The sequence below is a fragment of the Clytia hemisphaerica genome, unplaced genomic scaffold, assembly GCF_902728285.1.
Source record: "Clytia hemisphaerica strain Z4C2 unplaced genomic scaffold, Clytia hemisphaerica genome assembly, whole genome shotgun sequence".
NCBI lineage: Eukaryota > Metazoa > Cnidaria > Hydrozoa > Leptothecata > Clytiidae > Clytia > Clytia hemisphaerica.
Genome location: NW_027104105.1, coordinates 228302 through 245452, shown reverse-complemented (window position 1 = coordinate 245452; position 17151 = coordinate 228302). Strand labels below are relative to the sequence as shown.

Here is a 17151-nt window from a genome sequence, read left to right as displayed (position 1 = left end):
CTTTAGCGTGTCGGATGAAAATTTCATCATCTGGGTGCCAGATAAGCTGATGGGTCCCTGGGGGAAGTGCCTTACGCTGCGGTATGACTGAAAAGGTTAAGAAGTTGAGAATAACTTTAGCTTTAGATTTTGGACTTGGTTAATTGTCAAGGAAGCGCTATAGCGAAAAGTGAATATCAGTATACCAGTATAATAGTAATAAATGAATTTCTGATTACATCAATTGTTTACATTTTGATTTCGGGGTTTACCCAGGTTTGCCTTGCTTTCTTCAAGCTCGATTTTGAAAGGTGTTCAAATCTGACACTGGAATATCAAGTCCAAATTGGGATCTCATTGCATTGCAGTGGAGCCCGCCCCCAAAGTTCCTGCTCATCAGCAGGCAAAAGTTACAAATGTACATTGTCTATTCTTTATTGAAGATATGGACTCATTTCGCGTGACATCTTTTTTTAACCACGATCATCATTTTTCTGACAAAAAATGACAGAAAAAATATAAACTGGGAACAGTCAGTGACAACTTGATTCGCTTATCGTAGTAAAAACTACCCGCTTTGACCTGTGCATAATTTCGTTGTCTGCAAGCTTGACTTTTGGTTAAAGATTTCCTTAAGTTTAAATGGTGGTTTTGCGGCATCAGTCTATTGACTTTAGTCGGGTGACGGCTCAGTAATGTACTTTCTCTAAATTGAACTTCTGTAAATCAAGACGATCCTATAGTCTAAGACGAATTCCTACAAAAGAAAGGAAAAGTAGCCGCGCGGGAAATAAAAAGTCGGGTGGGAATTGTGTCTGCGCGGGCGGGTAAAAAATTCAGAGGGGGCTCAATGTCGTAAAATTCATCAATCCCGAGGCATTTTTCCGGGAGGGACTTCATGTAATCACTGACCTTTATATAACCCTGGACCAAGCAATATCTGCCATCTTTGATTGGAGTTTTTTTAGAATTGGTACCCAAGGAGAAGCCATTGCAATGCTAAAAATTAACGTCTAACGCCGCTACATCATCAAAAGAATTTGAGGAAAAGTAGACCCAGCGCTCTCGATGCATTTACACCGCTATCGAGTAGTGCCGACATTAGGGTACCAATTTCAAAAAAACTCCGATCAAAGATTTTGCTTGGCTGGGATCGAGAAGCTTGGTCTAGGGTATATAAAGGTCAGTGCATGTAATACTTTGTCACAACCTCTTGCACCGCATTTTCCCGCGCGCAAATCTTGAAGGGCAATAACATCGTCTACTGTAAATCGAATATTTCTGACTATCAAGCCCCTTGTAATCTTTCTCTAATTCGAAAAAAAATATCTATCCCTCGATTCTCTGATGGGGTACTTAGGCAAAAATGAGTGCCGGGTATGTGCAGACGGTAAGGGTCGGATTTTTCACCCTTCAAAGGTTCTCTAAGGGTCGAAAAAATCAGAAAAAATTAAATCAGTCTCTCTAAGGGTAGGAAAATTTACGTCCGCACATACCCCTCATCTGCCAACCCTAGTGCCCCCTCCCTCCGGGCTCGATTCGAAAGTCGAATAAGAGAGAGACTACTGTATCAAGAAAAACTTATTAAGTCTAAAACAGACTTTACTAGTTCTTTAAAAAAACAAGTAAAACTTATTGTTAGTGTAAATACAATAAATTTGAAGTTTTAAGTATAATCTTTTCCGAAATTTAATTGGAATTTCATCATTTAAAAAACATATGAAAACATTTAAAAGTTTCACTTCAACAATTTAACTTCATATAATCTCTTCTTCGAAAAATGAACTTTTTATTTTGATTTAGTGTTTTTATGGTGGCTAAACCTTCAAGCTATCCTAGACGGCACACAACGTCAAAACAACGTCCATGTGACAATCATAACGTCCAAATAACGTTATTTGAAAGTTAAAACAACGTTGTGTGCCAGCTGGATTATGTAGATTTTATGCCAATAATAAAACACCATGTTCAATAATAAAGTTAGTTCTTTAGTTCTCGATACTTTGTTCGAATTTCTTCTCGAAATTGTTGTCATCCTATTTGCTGGTATGATCTCCTTAAATCTTTTTTGTAGTTTTTTTGTCTCGAAAACAAAATGGAAGTAAGATGAAAACCTTTTTCACCGTTACGAAGATAAACTGGAATAATTTATTTTAACTGTTTTATACATCTATCTGCCTTACTATTTAGTCGGGTTTGTACAACAATAAGAATACGGTGTTAGTCTGTAACAAGATTCTCTTTAAGGGCTCTGACCATAGTGAATTTTTCATAATTGCCGTGTTTAAAATGTGTTTTCTGACTGATGTAACCAACAAAACTATGGCATATTATACATTTTCTGTTAGACAAACTATTCCTGAATCTGAAAATTCAAAAATTTCATTGAAAAAATTTGATGAAGAAGAAAATTAAGACTTTTGCGAGGAAGAGTATTTCAACTTTGAAGAGCTTAGTTTCGGCGAAGAAAAAACATTTTGAAAAAATTTTCGCAGTAGATGGTGTATCTTTTACCGAACAATAAAAATTTTTGCGGAAAATTTTTGTAAATGCTTCTTTGTCTCGAAATCTTCAAAATAGTGGTTTTTCATCAATTTTTCATCTGGATTTTGCTTAAAAAAACATTCATAACTTTTGACACATCTTTTTAGAAAGATTTTCCGCAAAATTTAAAATAGTTCAATTCTTTGCGGAAAATTTGAAAAAAGTTCGAAACAAAAAGCTTAATTACCCATTAAAACTTAGCACTTTTTATAAAAGAAGGTGATGCAACATATTATCAACGTCTTTTTAAAGTTCATAACGTCATTTTTGCAATTAAGTTCTTAAATACTCTTAAGGGGTTTGATTAAAAAGCAATTTATAAAGGCAATTCTTTGATAAAGTGTTAAAGAATCTAAAACATAACTTTTATATTCAGATACTAAAATCTATTTTCTGACTATGGTCAGAGCCCTTAATACTTTGTTTATGGGAAATCAGAACATCAAGATATTTTGATAATACAGTAATTAAAATTTTCAGTACTATTGTGAAGACACGTTTTTAGCTTTTTGAGTTTGAAGCTCAAAAATGTTCTTAAAATGTTCTTATTTTCACCATAAATGTTTTTGTGTCATTTCTTAAGATAGTCAGTGGAGCCTTTAAAATATTCTTAGCTTGTTCTCAATATTTTGGCCATCGAAGCCTTATGTTCTTTAGTTTGTTCGTAACAAGTTAAGAATATTTTAAGGCTTTGTAGACCCTAAAACATCTATTTTCTTAGAAAAATGGACTAACATACTCATAAGATAGTGAAAATAAGAACATATTAAGAACATTTTTAGACTTAAAACTCAAAAAGCTAAGAACATCCATAGACATGTTCTTATAAAAAAGAACGTGTAGTTTGTTCTTATATGAAAAAAAAACGTGTAAACTTACATCACTTATTATCGGTTATCATGCATCTAGGGAAAGTTTTTTTCTTTTCTTGTTTTACTTTTCCTTTTTTAGAGGGTTGTCAAAATTGACGCATTTTGGTGGGGATAATAGAGGCCCCCAAGCGGTTTTCGTGATGGCGTGATAGGGACTTTTTTCTAGCGTGATTACGTGATTTGGAAATTTTTATTTCGTGATTGCATGATCAGAGGTCAAAACGTGATCGGTATTTGAAAGATCTTTGAGCCGTGATACGTGATTTGGACTTTTTCAAAGCAAAGGGATGCGTGATTGACCATTTTTTGCTGATTTTCGTGATCGTGAGTGAGGTCAAAAAATTGCGTAATATCGTGATCGGAGTTACCGCTGGGGGGGGGGAGCTCACAATGTACCCACTTCTTATGAAGAGCCATTTTCTGTAAAAATCAGGCAGAATCAGGCAGGTCGAGGAAGTGATATCCTCAGATTTTGCCAATTTTTGGATATTTTGCTCAAATACATGAAAATAACATCCTGTGAAAATTTTTTTGAAAAATCTTTTTTCGTTCCCAAGATATGGGCCTTTAAAATTTGGGCCAATTTGCCCAAAAAAGTGCACTTTTGATAAATCTTTGGCTTCAAGACATGATCAAGCTTAAGATTCATTTCAAAACATTTTTTCCTGGAAGAAATCCATGAATACTTTGAAAAAATGGCATTTTGAGAATTTTTTTTTGACTTCATGGCTAGAAATCATTGCCTGAAATCACAACATTTCCAATTTTGAATAGATTTTGAGAGCAATTAGCTGGCTTGGCCACAAGTGTCACATTGATATTTTTGTATATAATACGCTTAAATCGGAACTCTCCCATTCTCGCATGAGGCTTTTTCGCTAGCGATTTTTAAATACACGGCAATTTTTTTCGCGCCTTTTTGATTGTATATTCAATTCTATTCGCCAAGTGCACTTCCATTCAAGAGAGCACATTTCTCCTTGATGGAGAAACACAACTGACTGTGCAATAGCACTATCAGCATAATTATAGTTTAAAAAAAAAAAGTTTATGTCGGTTATGAAATAATTTTGATTCACATGGGAATACGTCGAAGATAAAATTTGAGTTTTCAAAAAGACATCATATTTATGATTACCCTTGAGATTAATAAAGCTCCGATGACATTTCCCTTCTATTTGATACTCTGATAAAAACATTTCAATTTAATGGACTTGACAATATGAGAAAAGTTGATGACTTATTCCCAATTCAATTATGAAATTTTTTAATCAATGTTTGCTATTTTTTGTTCTATTGAGATAGCAAAATGAAAACGCTTTTACTTTACGCATTGAGTTTAATTGTTAAATAATTGTTGACTCTGTTAAGAGGTATTGAAAAAAGGCACTCTTTATATTCCACCGTAAAGCACTGTGGTCTTTGGAGTGATCGGTGTTGCCAAGTACCTCTAATACTGAATTTGAATTTCTATTTGTTTTTTATCTTCATCCTTGCGTGAGGAAAATAATAGTCTTTCCTCTCCCAAAAACCCCCAAAAAAGCACGTTTAAAGTATGACCGATTTCTCGCGAGAAATTTTTAACTCAATTTTCACCAATATTTGCATGAGCATTATTTTTAGCGAGTCAAGAACATTATTGTTTGAAGGTTTTCAACAAAAGAAATTATGACAAATTTATACAATTTAATAAGGAGAAGAAAAATCAAAATTCAACTAAAAATACTTTCACCATATTTTTTAATGTGCATTAATTTTAGTGTCCCCTTAAAAATGTTAAACATCAATTTTTACGAAAAAGGCCTAAATTTAAGAACATTTCTTCTCGCAAAATAAGTACATTTGTATACAAATCCCTACAAGTTTCTGAAAAATAGAAAAGCGAGCGAAGCGAGCGTATTAAAAGGAGTAAGAAGTCGTCTCGGACGACGCCGGGACGGCTAGTTTTTGTATATTTCTGAAGTCTTTATGGTCATCTTTAACTTTCAGTTAAAATTTTCATGTGACACTTAAGACCACGCCCTAAAATGGCGGTTAAACATAGCTTTTCGCTCAGTTTTTAGTATTTTCAATGAGCTTTTAAAGCCATGGCCCTAAGTTCCACCACTGAAACAAACCATTTTTAGTTAGTGTTTTGGCCATATTACCCAATCCTTAAATCAAACCCATGTGCTCTAATACCATTTTTGCACAATTTATCTTCGAAAATTTTTTTAAGTCAAGACTTAGCCAATTTTTTCCCTTAGCAACGCATTGTTTTTCCCTAGCAACCAGGCATCCAGCTTCATCAAAATTTTCCAAACTGTTTCCTAGTGGTTCCAGACCATGGTAAATGTCTTAGATTGCAATATCAAAGTCTTGGACACAATTTTCACTGAATTTTAGGGCAAATTAGGGTCGCAGAGAGAGAAATAGCAGACCCCAACAGGTAACGAGGAAGCAACTTTGGCTGATGCTTGTTGCAAAACCCTAAATCAAATCAAATTGATTCTAATGTTTTTAACATTATTGCAGAGGAAATACTAAGAGAAAATTAAGTGGGGGTACTTAGCATAGAAGTTGAAGGTTCTTTTACCAGGTGAAATGAGGCTTTTGACAAGAAATTACACAACTAAGGAAAAACGCTAAGTCTCTTGTTTTTCTTTGTTTTCAAATGCTAAAAATTATTTGCAATTGATCTTTGAAGGGAAGCCTCTTCTTGCATTTCATACCTTTGTAGTGTTTTGTCATTATAGATACTCACAGACCTAGAAAAGAACTTTGAAGAAAGTTATGCTGCCTTACAGATGGACTCTAAGAGGAGGAGAGGATACAGAATTTCAGTGCAACACTGAATTTTTAGAACCACTCTAATTGAGTTTCATCAAGCATGATCATTTCAAGTCAATTTATTTCAATATTTTGATCAAAACTAATATCAAAGAGTCAAAATTCAAATAATGAAATTGGGTGGAATCTAGCATAAATTGTTCTAAAAAATCAATGTTGCACTGGAATTCTGTACGATCCTCTGTAAAGTACTGTAGTTAGAGTCCATCTGTAAGGCAGCATAACTTTCTTCAAAGTTCTTTTCTAGGTCTGTGAGTATCTATAATGACAAAACAGTACAAAGGTATGAAATGCAAGAAGAGACTTCCCTTCAAAGATCAATTGCAAATAATTTTTAGCATTTGAAAACAAAGAAAAACAAGAGACTTAGCGTTTTTCCTTAGAGGTGAAATTTCCTTTAAAAAGCCTCATTTCACCTGGTAAAAGAACCTTCAACTTCTATGCTAAGTACCCCCACTTAATTTTCTCTTAGTATTTCCTCTGCAATAATATTAAAAACATTAGAATCGATTTGATTTGATTTAGGGTTTTGCAACAAGCATCAGCCAAAGTTGCTTCCTCGTTACCTGTTAGGGTCTGCTATTTCTGTCTCTGCGACCCTAATTTGCCCTAAAATTCAGTGAAAATTGTGTCCCAAGACTTTGATATTGCAATCTAAGACATTTACCATGGTCTGGAACCACTAGGAAACAGTTTGGAAAATTTTGATAAAGCTGGATGCCTGGTTGCTAGGGAAAAACAATGCGTTGCTAAGGGAAAAAATTGGCTAAGTCTTGATGACTTAAAAAAATTTTCGAAGATAAATTGTGCAAAAATGGTATTAGAGCACATGGGTTTGATTTAAGGATTGGGTAATATGGCCAAAACACTAACTAAAATGGTTTGTTTCAGTGGTGGAACTTAGGGCCATGGCTTTAAAAGCTCATTGAAAATACTAAAAATTGAGCGAAAAGCTATGTTTAACCGCCATTTTAGGGCGTGGCCTTAAGTGTCACATGAAAATTTTAATTGAAAGTTAAAGATGACCATAAAGACTTCAGAAATATACAAAAATATCAATGTGACACTTGTGGCCAAGCCAGCTAACTGCTCTCAAAATCTATTCAAAATTGGAAATGTTGTGATTTCAGGCAATGATTTCTAGCCATGGGGTCAAAAAATAATTCTCAAAATGCCATTTTTTCAAAGTATCCATGGATTTCTTCCAGGAAATATGTTTTGAAATGAATCTTAAGCTTGATCATGTCTAAAATTGCTCTTGAAGCCAAAGATTTATCAAAAGTGCACTTTTTTGGGCAAATTGGCCCAAATTTTAAAAGCCCATATCTTGGGAACGAAAAAAGATTTTTCAAAAAAATTTTCACAGGATGTTATTTTCATGTATTTGAGCAAAATATCCAAAAATTGGCAAAATCTGAGGATATCACTTCCTCGACCTGCCTGATTCTTACAGAAAATGGCTCTTATGGTACAATGATTTAAATTTGGAAACAAAATAAATTTTTGTGGGAATTAAATTTTACAGATTGTCTAAAAATTCTTTTCAGGGGTAATTTAACGCTTTAAGTACCACGGTTATTTTTTTTTTACTTTTTGGCTTAAAATCTCACTTTTGATTTTTTTTTTGCTTGACCATGAAACCCAATCCAATTCTTACGAGTTAGACCAAAAATGACGATTTCTAACTCAAACTGGGCATTACAGGAGGGCTTCGCCCTCCTATATAGCCCATGTCTAGTATACTCGTCATTGGTACTGAAAGGGTTAATTTGACGGATTGCTAGAAAAAATAAATTAAGAAATAAAGTGTAGGCACTTGAAATTGAGGAAAAATTAATACCTGTACGTTTATTAGGCACCCGATTGTAATAAACGCCGTCTATTCCCCGATTGTTAATTTTCATTTCGTTTTTAATTTTGGTGTCTATTTTCGTTTCTCATTTTAATTGATCCTAAAGGGACCAAAAATGCTCTTCTTTTTAGAGAAAGGCTCGAATTTCAAGCTCGGTTTTCAGCTGATGGGAACCAATTCGTAAGTCTGGATCAAAGAAAAATTCGAATTAGAGAAATTAGACTTGAAAAAATTTTCTTCTGGGCCAGATCATTCTCAAAAAAAAGTAAAGACGAAAAACAAAATTTTGTTCATTCTTGACGTTTCGATACTTCTTGTATCATGATCACAAGCAAATTTATGTAGCTTACAAGCTAAGAAAGTAGACTGTTTCTAGTGAAAACTGACTTCCAATTTTGGGACGCCCATTTTATTTAAGAACACTTTTGTAAGAAAATCTGGTAATGTTGATGATGCTGATTTCAAACCCCTTCTAAGAACCCCCCCCCCCCCCCACGCCCCCTTAAAGCGGACGCAATGCCAAGCATTAAGGTATTTTTTCGAAATTCACACATTCGCGCAAATTCTTCGCGAGTTCCATGCAAATTGCAAACCCGATTTTTTAGAGAATGGGGATATTTTTTCGGTAAAGTCGGGAAAACATTTGAAAATTGTGAAATTTGCGGTGGAAAGACAAAATTAAGTCTGTTCACGAAAAAGTAGCAAGATTCACGCATTCACGTAATCAAAAAATGGATTTTCACGCTCATGTAAAGTTTTCAATTCACGCATTTACGCAATTTTTTTGTCAATTTTAATAAATTTACGCAACAAAAAAGCCGATTCATGCATTCATGAAAACCACTAAGGGGGAGGGGGTTCTAAGGCTTTTAATGAGAAAATAAAGCAAATTAGGCAGAATTATCGACCGCGGAGCGGTGTATTCAGAGACGTTTTGTATGGTGAAAAATCTCGCATATTTGCGCGCGGTAATCCGTTCTCTAAAGTCACGGAAAGCTGACGAAATCAACAATCTCGTTTCTCTATCTTTGAAGTCTCTGAATAACACTCGCTCGGAAAAAGTAATTATCTTCCTTAGATTTCTGTATGTGCAAAGTATTACGGAGATAAAACAGTTTTAAAGGAAAAAGTACAATATACTCCATAGTTTTTCGACGCGACTGTTACAACAGCATGAAAACAGTGTCCCCATGTGAATTTGTTCCTTTTCAAAAGAAGATCAAGAATTAAAGACAAGACTAGGGAACCAATTAGCACTTAAAAGTAATTATTTTTTAATTATATTTGTACACCATCACGTTTGTTTGGGTCTCCATCACTCTTGCCGTCCCCAAGATTTTCACCTTCCATTCCACCCAATGCCAGAGGTAAGAAAAAGTAAAATTCAAGAACATTTTTCTTTAATTTTTTCTCAAACATTTCAGAAATGCATTATTTAATTCTTACCAGCTTTTACTAAAATAGTAAACCCATTAAATACAGTGGGACTGGTTTAAGTAAATGGTTTATGTATAAAGTCATTGCCTGGTCATGAAAAGTTTTGCGTTAATGTTATTTCTTGTGCTTATGTCAAGCCTTCTCTTTCAACACAGGGTATTGCAAATTGATTGTTACTATTCTTCTTTAGACATCCTTGGATTTGTTGGCGTAGTTGCAACGATCAGCCAAAATCAAGCTCGTACCAGAAATTTCTTCACGGTGCATCTCAAAACTGGCAAAACTGATTTTTGCAAAATAATAATCAGCAACCATAAAGACATCAAATCAATAAGGCAAAAATTTCTTGACGCCTTTCATAACAAAACTGCCATCCGTGCCGGCAAATTAGTACCAGGGAAAGAGGTATATTTTTTTAACAGCTACTCTTCAATCTCGGACATTGATGACAATGAACTCAGCTTTGGTTTAAATGATGCTGATGCTGTTCATCTTTCTGATATCGATGAGAATGGAACGGTTCTTTCAGCGGTTGGAAAAATCAAATATTCAGGTCCCACTGAGATGAAAGAATATGATAAGTTCGGCAAAACCAAAACAAGTCTTATGCGCCCTTGCCTTTTCTCTGATGGCGTGAAAACTGTCAGTTTGTCCCTGTGGGGAGACTTTGTTCATCTGGTTAGAGAAAACACACTCATTCAATTGACTTCACTTTCCTCAAAAGTGATTAACGAGGAGATTTGTCTTGGTACCACTTACTCATCTTCAATTTGTTACCTGACAGCAGATTTGGACGTTGAATTCCCAGAACAGGTTCTCAGCGAAGTTGACTTGTCTACCAAGCTAATAACAACGCCTGTTATAGCTAGCGTTAAAGTGGACAACTATTGGTCATGTAAATCATGCCAAAAAAGGTTAGCACCATCCACACAAGGTATGACTTCCTGTTCTTCATGCAGTAAGGATTTCAAGATTAGTTACCTTAAATTGCATCGAAATCTATTTAAAGTTGTCGTATTCGTTGAATTTGATGCTCCGGAAATGACAGTGAAATTATCAAACAACATCCTTATCGATATGTTCGGTTCAGAAACTCTGAATAATATCGACACAGAAGATGGTATGAACGACCTCAAGCTCAAGTTGCTTAATTCTGATTTCAGTTATGAAGTTGATGTTAAAAAGAAAATAGTTATGGAAATTGTGAAAGCTGAAGAAAGTTAAGACTTCTTTTTTTTCGCACAAACTTTTGAGAGGTTAAATCTCTTAAAAGAATCCTTAGACCATGATTTTATTATGCTTCTATTAAAAAACGTAGTAAAGACATATTTTCATCATTAAAGATTTATCAATGTACATTTTATCTTATAGTGTAGGTGGGTTGTCAGATTTCAATCTTCGTTTGAGTATAATGGGTAGAGCTAAGTTTTCATTGACATTGATTCTATGGGACCTATGACTCTTTGAGCCTCAAACTGTTCTTATTTGGTTCTTATTCTTTGGGGTATTTTGGGTCCTTTTTGCCTTATTTTTATTTTTTACCTCATCTTACCTCGTTTGGACCCTTATTTGATAAAAAATTAGACATCCCAGCCTTCAACTTGTTCTTATTTTTTGGGCATTTTAAGCCTCATTGTTTTTATAAAAAAGAGTATTAGCTTTTTTATTTTCCCATTTTGTTAATAATAAAAGAGGCGTAGAAAACAGATTTTTACCAAAAAAGATTTTTTTGTTAAGATTATTTAAAAAAGAGACGTAGAAACAGATTTTTATGAAAAAAGATTTATCATTTTTCCCATTTTGTTAAGATTATTTAAAAAAGAGACGTAGAAACAGATTTTTATCAAAAAAAGGTTTATCATTTTTACCACTTGTTAATAATTTTAGAAAAGGTTTGTAGTTTTTATTTAGTTTAGTTTTTTATAAGCAGGTCATTTATGATATAACATTTGTATCAAAATGATTCCTTTTTTTTACAATAAATGGATTTGCTTTAGCCATTTAGAAGTTTTATTGTTTACGTATTTTAGCAATATTCCATACATGTACACATTTATCACCATTATACCCTTGCAAAGATTTATCAAAAGTTATTTACCTTTTAGTCTATCTTCATCGTTATTCGCAATTTTCCTTAAATTTCTTCCCAAATTCATTTAGTTGCTTGAAACTGCCCTTTTGTATCTCTAAAGTAAGCAACGTCAAACTTTTGTTTTGGTTTTCATATAGACTATAGACAGAACTTAAAACACACATGTCACGGGAAAAATGAAAATTGAAAACTGGTCCAAAAGCCTAAAATTTGTACTAAATTTCCTAATTTCTAGTCTATTTTCGTCCTAATTTGTCCTATTTTACTAACTAAATGGCAAAAAAAAAATTGGCTTGGAGGCCTGAACGGTTTCCCTAGCCTGTAGGCCACTTGGAGCTTTTTGATAGACTGGATGACGCTGGTAGCCAATTTTTTTGTTAATTTTACTTTGCCAGCATAAGTTTTTTGTGCCTACTCAGCTTTTTTAAGATAAATCGATAAACTTTAAGGATTTTTTAAGAATGTTGTTCAGCTTCAAATTTTGTCTGAAATATGGTTCTGTTGAGAAAGTTTCAAATTCTTGTTTTCCATTTTGGTTTTTATGTTTGAAGAAATTTAATCCCTGCAAAACTTAATCTACAAATGGTATTGCAGGAAAAATCTTATTTTTGAAATGAATGAATTTTATGGCAAATTTAGTTAAATTCACTTTTTTTATTTTTCAAGTCTTAGAAACAAAAGAATTTTTTAGGGCTCAAATTCGTGACATTTTCAGATCGCGAATCACTTCGATTTATATAATTCTTATAAAAAAAAAACTGTACTTTGTATATCATTAAAAATTATATTTTGATTAAAAAAAAACTTGGAAAAACGTCTGGTTTCAAAACTAACTGTAGTCAAACCAAACTTTCTATAAGATTTAAGGATTTTTCTATGTACTGTTCATATTAAACGGTAAATGGTGTACAAATTCATAAATTTCATAAGATTTGACCGCGGTCGCCTCAGTGTGTTACACTGTGACCTAGTTTTAGAATCTCAATCCTAGAAATTTAACATCTGAGTGAAAAATTCTATAAAATGCATGTAGTTGTTCTACTTTTTTCACCTGAATGATCACGATAAAACAAATATTATTGATTCGCGAAATTAAATTCTTGCGAAAAAAAACGCCAATTTTTGTTTTATTTCTCACTCATCAAAATGTTCATTTATCAAAAAATGTTCATTTATAAAATAATGTGTAAAATGAAAGGAATTAGTAAGTAATACGAAACAAGTATGTATTAATTGTTTGGCGGAATACACCTTTTCGACCGTAGCCGCCAATTTTTTCGGATCTATAGACAATAGAAAAATGTGTCAAAAAGGATTGGATCGAGTTTAGTGGAGTAAAAGTGTTTGGTTAACTACTTAACTTACTTAAGGTCTTTGGTGTTAAACAAGTAGAAGACAAAACATCCAATTTAATCTCCTTGCTTAAAGTAATTGAGTCCAAAGTTCCTAGAAAACTAATCACCACCAATAACCAAGGTTTATCTATTAGAGCAAGAAAACTTATCAAAGAAAGGAGAAAAGTCATCAATCTCTTGAGAAAAAACAAAAACTCCATATTTTTAAGAACAAAAAAGAATAGTTTGAACAAAGAAATCAAAAAAGAAAATAAGATCATTCTTGATAAAAGGTTCAACACCATAAAAAGTAGGATTAACCAGAAAACTACCTCTAAGAAAGCCTGGAAACTAATAAAAGCTATTCTAGATGGAGATAACAGTAACTGTAAATTTAAAACCCCAAAAATATTCAAAAAAGATGATGGGACTCTAGTTAAAGATAATCAAGAGATTGCTACCAGTGGATACCCCTTAAAACCACATACCCCTTAAAACCCACAATGTTGCATTTTTGGCTTTCATAACTACCAGATTTAATTTTATGTGGTATGTTTCACTTTTTTACAACCTCTTATAAATGTTCTTTCATAAAATACCAAATTTTAAGGATTTTAAAGATGCTAAAGTATCTTAAAATTCGAAGTTATTCAAAATTTTATCAAAAATCCCTTCAAAAATCAGGTTTTTTGGACCTAGAAATTACACAATTGAATTTAAGGTCGTAAAACCTATACTTTTTAGATACCTATACTTATGGTAGGTATGAAAAAATCATTTTCATCTTCGTGAATAGACCCCAACGAAAATGACAGGCCCTTAAAATTCTACTTTAAAGCACTCTTATGGTGATGATCAATAAAATCTGAAAATCAACTTTCTCAAAACCTGGTCATGTTGCATACCAAAATGTCACAAATTTGATGGAGATTTAGAAAAACATTAGAACCATATGTCAAAAATGAAGCGAATGAAGGTTTTGGCCTTTCGTAGCCGTTTTTGATGAAAAAACCACACATAATTGCATTATGGGCATGAAATCCTGAAAAATGAAAATATTGTTGTGGGAATGAATTTCTAGCAAGTCTTTGAACCATTGAATCACGAAGCAAACACCAAATTTGTATCCATCAGCTTGAGTATCCCGTTAGCAAGGGTCGGACTTTTTGGGTTTTTAGCCTTATTTTTGTAGGTTTTAAGGGGTATTTTGATTTTAAAACACATATTTTTGAGATCATTTAGGTACTAATGGTATATTCATAACATTAGTAACTTTACAGTGAATCACTGTTCAAAATTTGAGGTCAAAAGAACTTTTTTGTAAAAAGTTATTCGAGAAAAACCATTTTGTAAGTTTTAAGGGGTAAATAGCTAAAACTGCACTTTTTCACTTCCTCGTGAAAAACTGAAAACTGTTTTCTACAAAACATCACTGCTAGGGAAGACAATCATAGACAACGTACTTTCAACACAAAAAGTTTCAGCCTTACACTCCAACTAAACAATGAGATAGAGGGTACCACTTTTTATTGTGGGTTTTAAGGGGTATCCACTGGTAATGCTTTTTGTGATAGACAAAAGAATATTTTCCAACCAAATGAATCTAAAGATGAGAGACATAAATATCTTGTAGATCATTGGTTTAAAACTTCTCAATTCCATCTCAGAGAATATAATTCCATTTATTATCGCTTTTCCTCCAATCTTACTAAATATGTAGTTGACCATCCAATTTTATTATCTGAAGTCACTGGTGTTTTAAAAGGCCTCAAGCCCAATAAAGCACCAGGTGACGATGGCATCAAAAATAAACTTCTACATACCATCTCTGACCAAATTGCTCCTTGTTTTACTTCTATCTTTAATGATTGGCTTAACAACTCTGTCTTTCCTTCTCAATTAAAAACTGCCAAGATTCAAATGATCCCTAAAAAGATCAATACTACCAAACTATCTGAGCACAGGCCAATCAGTCTCCTCCCAACAATTGGCAAGATCTTTGAAAAAATATTGGCAGACCGAATATACAAATGGGCAGAAGAAAACAACATCCTAAACATGGAGCAATCTGGGTTTAGAAAGAACAGATCCACCATAGATAATCTCTTTCAACTTTTGAATGACTATCAAGAAGCCAAAATCTCTGGGGAAAGGATGCATGCTGTTTTTGTTGATTTTGAGAAAGCTTTTGATAAAGTCAACCATAGTCTTTTACTATATAAATTAAACTCTTTTGGTTTACCTAAATATCTACTCTACATTTTACATAGTTATTTATCTGAACGAAAAGCTTTTATTCAACATCATGACTTCAAATCTTCCACCTTTGTTTTGAAAGCAGGAGTCCCCCAAGGCTCCTGTCTCTCTCCTATTCTTTTTTCCATCTTTGTGTCTGATGTACCAAAACCTCCTAATAGTAAAATTAAAGTATCTCAGTTTGCTGACGATCTAGGGTCATGGGAAAGATACAAAAGAGTTTACGATTCTCACCTTGATGAATATGTGGAAATACTGTTTGAATGGTTCGAAAAATGGGGTCTGGTAGTGAATTTTGATAAAACAAAACACATTAATTTTGGTCAAAAAGCAAGATCTCCATCTGGGTTAGGAACACCAGACTAAAAAAGGCAAATGAAATAAAATTTCTAGGCCTTTCCATTGACAAAAAGTTAAATCTTATTCCTCATATCACAGATAAAATCAATAAATCCTACCATATCCTTAACTTTCTATCTACTCTTAAAAATCAATATTCTATGGATAAGAAAAAACTTCTTATGTTTTACAAAAGTCTTTTAAGATCACGACTTGAATACTCTCACATATGTCTTCTTTCTATTTCAAACTTTCAACTAAACAGACTAGAGCTAATTCAAAACCATGCTTTAAGAATCATCCTGAATAAACCAAGATGGACTAGAATAACTGACATGTATGCAGAAGCAAAAATTTGTTCCATAACAGATAGACTGAGAAATCTCTCAAAGAGTTGGTTTACTAAAGCTTTAGCTACTCCTCACCATCCTATAAACCATACTCAATACATAAATAGAAATAATCCTGACAAACCTACTTTATATGAACTTCTGCTAACCTTCTGAAACACATACCTTCTTTTTTTATTCTCTTTTTTTATCTTCTTTTATCTTCTTTTATCTTCTCTTTTATCTTTCTTCCTTTAACATAAAATAGTTATTTTCTTAGTCCATATTGACTTACAATAAGTTTCTATCTAAATAAATAATTGCAATTTTTTAATAAAAACTGACTTTCCTTTTAAAGTCATAATTGAACACATAAATAGTTATTTATTTTGTCCTTACATTAAACTTAGTCGATACTGACTTACATTAAGTTTTTATCTAAATAAAAAAACTTTCTTTTAAATAAAATTGACTTTCTTTTCTTTGTCACCATAGACACTTAGTACATAATGACTTATATTAAGTCTTTATCTAATTAAAAAATTGACCTTTTTAATAATTATGTTCTTTCCTAATTCGAAATAGACTTACATTAAGTCATATATAATTAAGAAATAGCTCATAGTTCATATTTTATTGACTTATATTAAGTTTGTCCTTTTTAATAAAACTGATTCTCTTTATTTTAACCTATAATTTTCTTTCCTATAATAAATAATCATCTTTTGTTTTTATAACCTTTATAAATCCAGCTTAAATGACTGACACCTCTCTCTTCTACACGTTCTAGTGTTATACCTTGTTCTTCACCTCTTCCCATCTTCTTCTTTAATAAGCAATCAGCTCTCTTTTCTGCTCAGTAAGCTGGATACAGAACTGAACTATACTCAAAACTTCATCTAAATCCCCAATGGGCAAAGACTCTCACAATGAGAGTGACGCCCCCCAAACAACCTCAACAACTGGAACTGGAAGTGTTTGGTTAACTACTCACGTCAGTTTTTGTTTAAGTTTTGCAATATTTGAACGAGCTGTACATTTGATCTCCAGATCTTTGCATTTTTGGACCTACCTGGAGGTCCTATAAATTAACCTTTGTTCGTCCGTCCGTCCGTCTGTCCGTCCGTCTGTTACCAGCTTTTCTCAAGAGTGGCTCATTAGTTTTTTCTGATTTTTGGCACAAAGATGCAAAATGGCAATGCCCAAAATGTGACGGAGCCCGATTTTCAACAAAAAAAATTTTCCGGCCGAAAATGCCGGAAATATGCCGGAAAAACCGGTTTTTTGA

At 33.1% G+C, this 17151-nt stretch overlaps 2 protein-coding genes across 2 annotated transcripts in view; both read left to right on the top strand.

Moving 5' to 3' along the window:
* The window catches only part of LOC136813206 (dynein axonemal intermediate chain 4-like), a 100642-nt gene that overhangs the window by 66391 nt on the left and 17100 nt on the right, over nucleotides 1-17151 (top strand). The window lies entirely within an intron of this gene.
* Nucleotides 9370-11618, top strand: LOC136813204 (uncharacterized). The gene is made up of 2 exons (XM_067069727.1): nucleotides 9370-9443; nucleotides 9704-11618. Exon 2 carries the CDS (start codon nucleotides 10078-10080, stop codon nucleotides 10735-10737), a length of 660 nt encoding a protein of 219 aa, XP_066925828.1. The 5' UTR covers nucleotides 9370-9443; nucleotides 9704-10077; the 3' UTR covers nucleotides 10738-11618.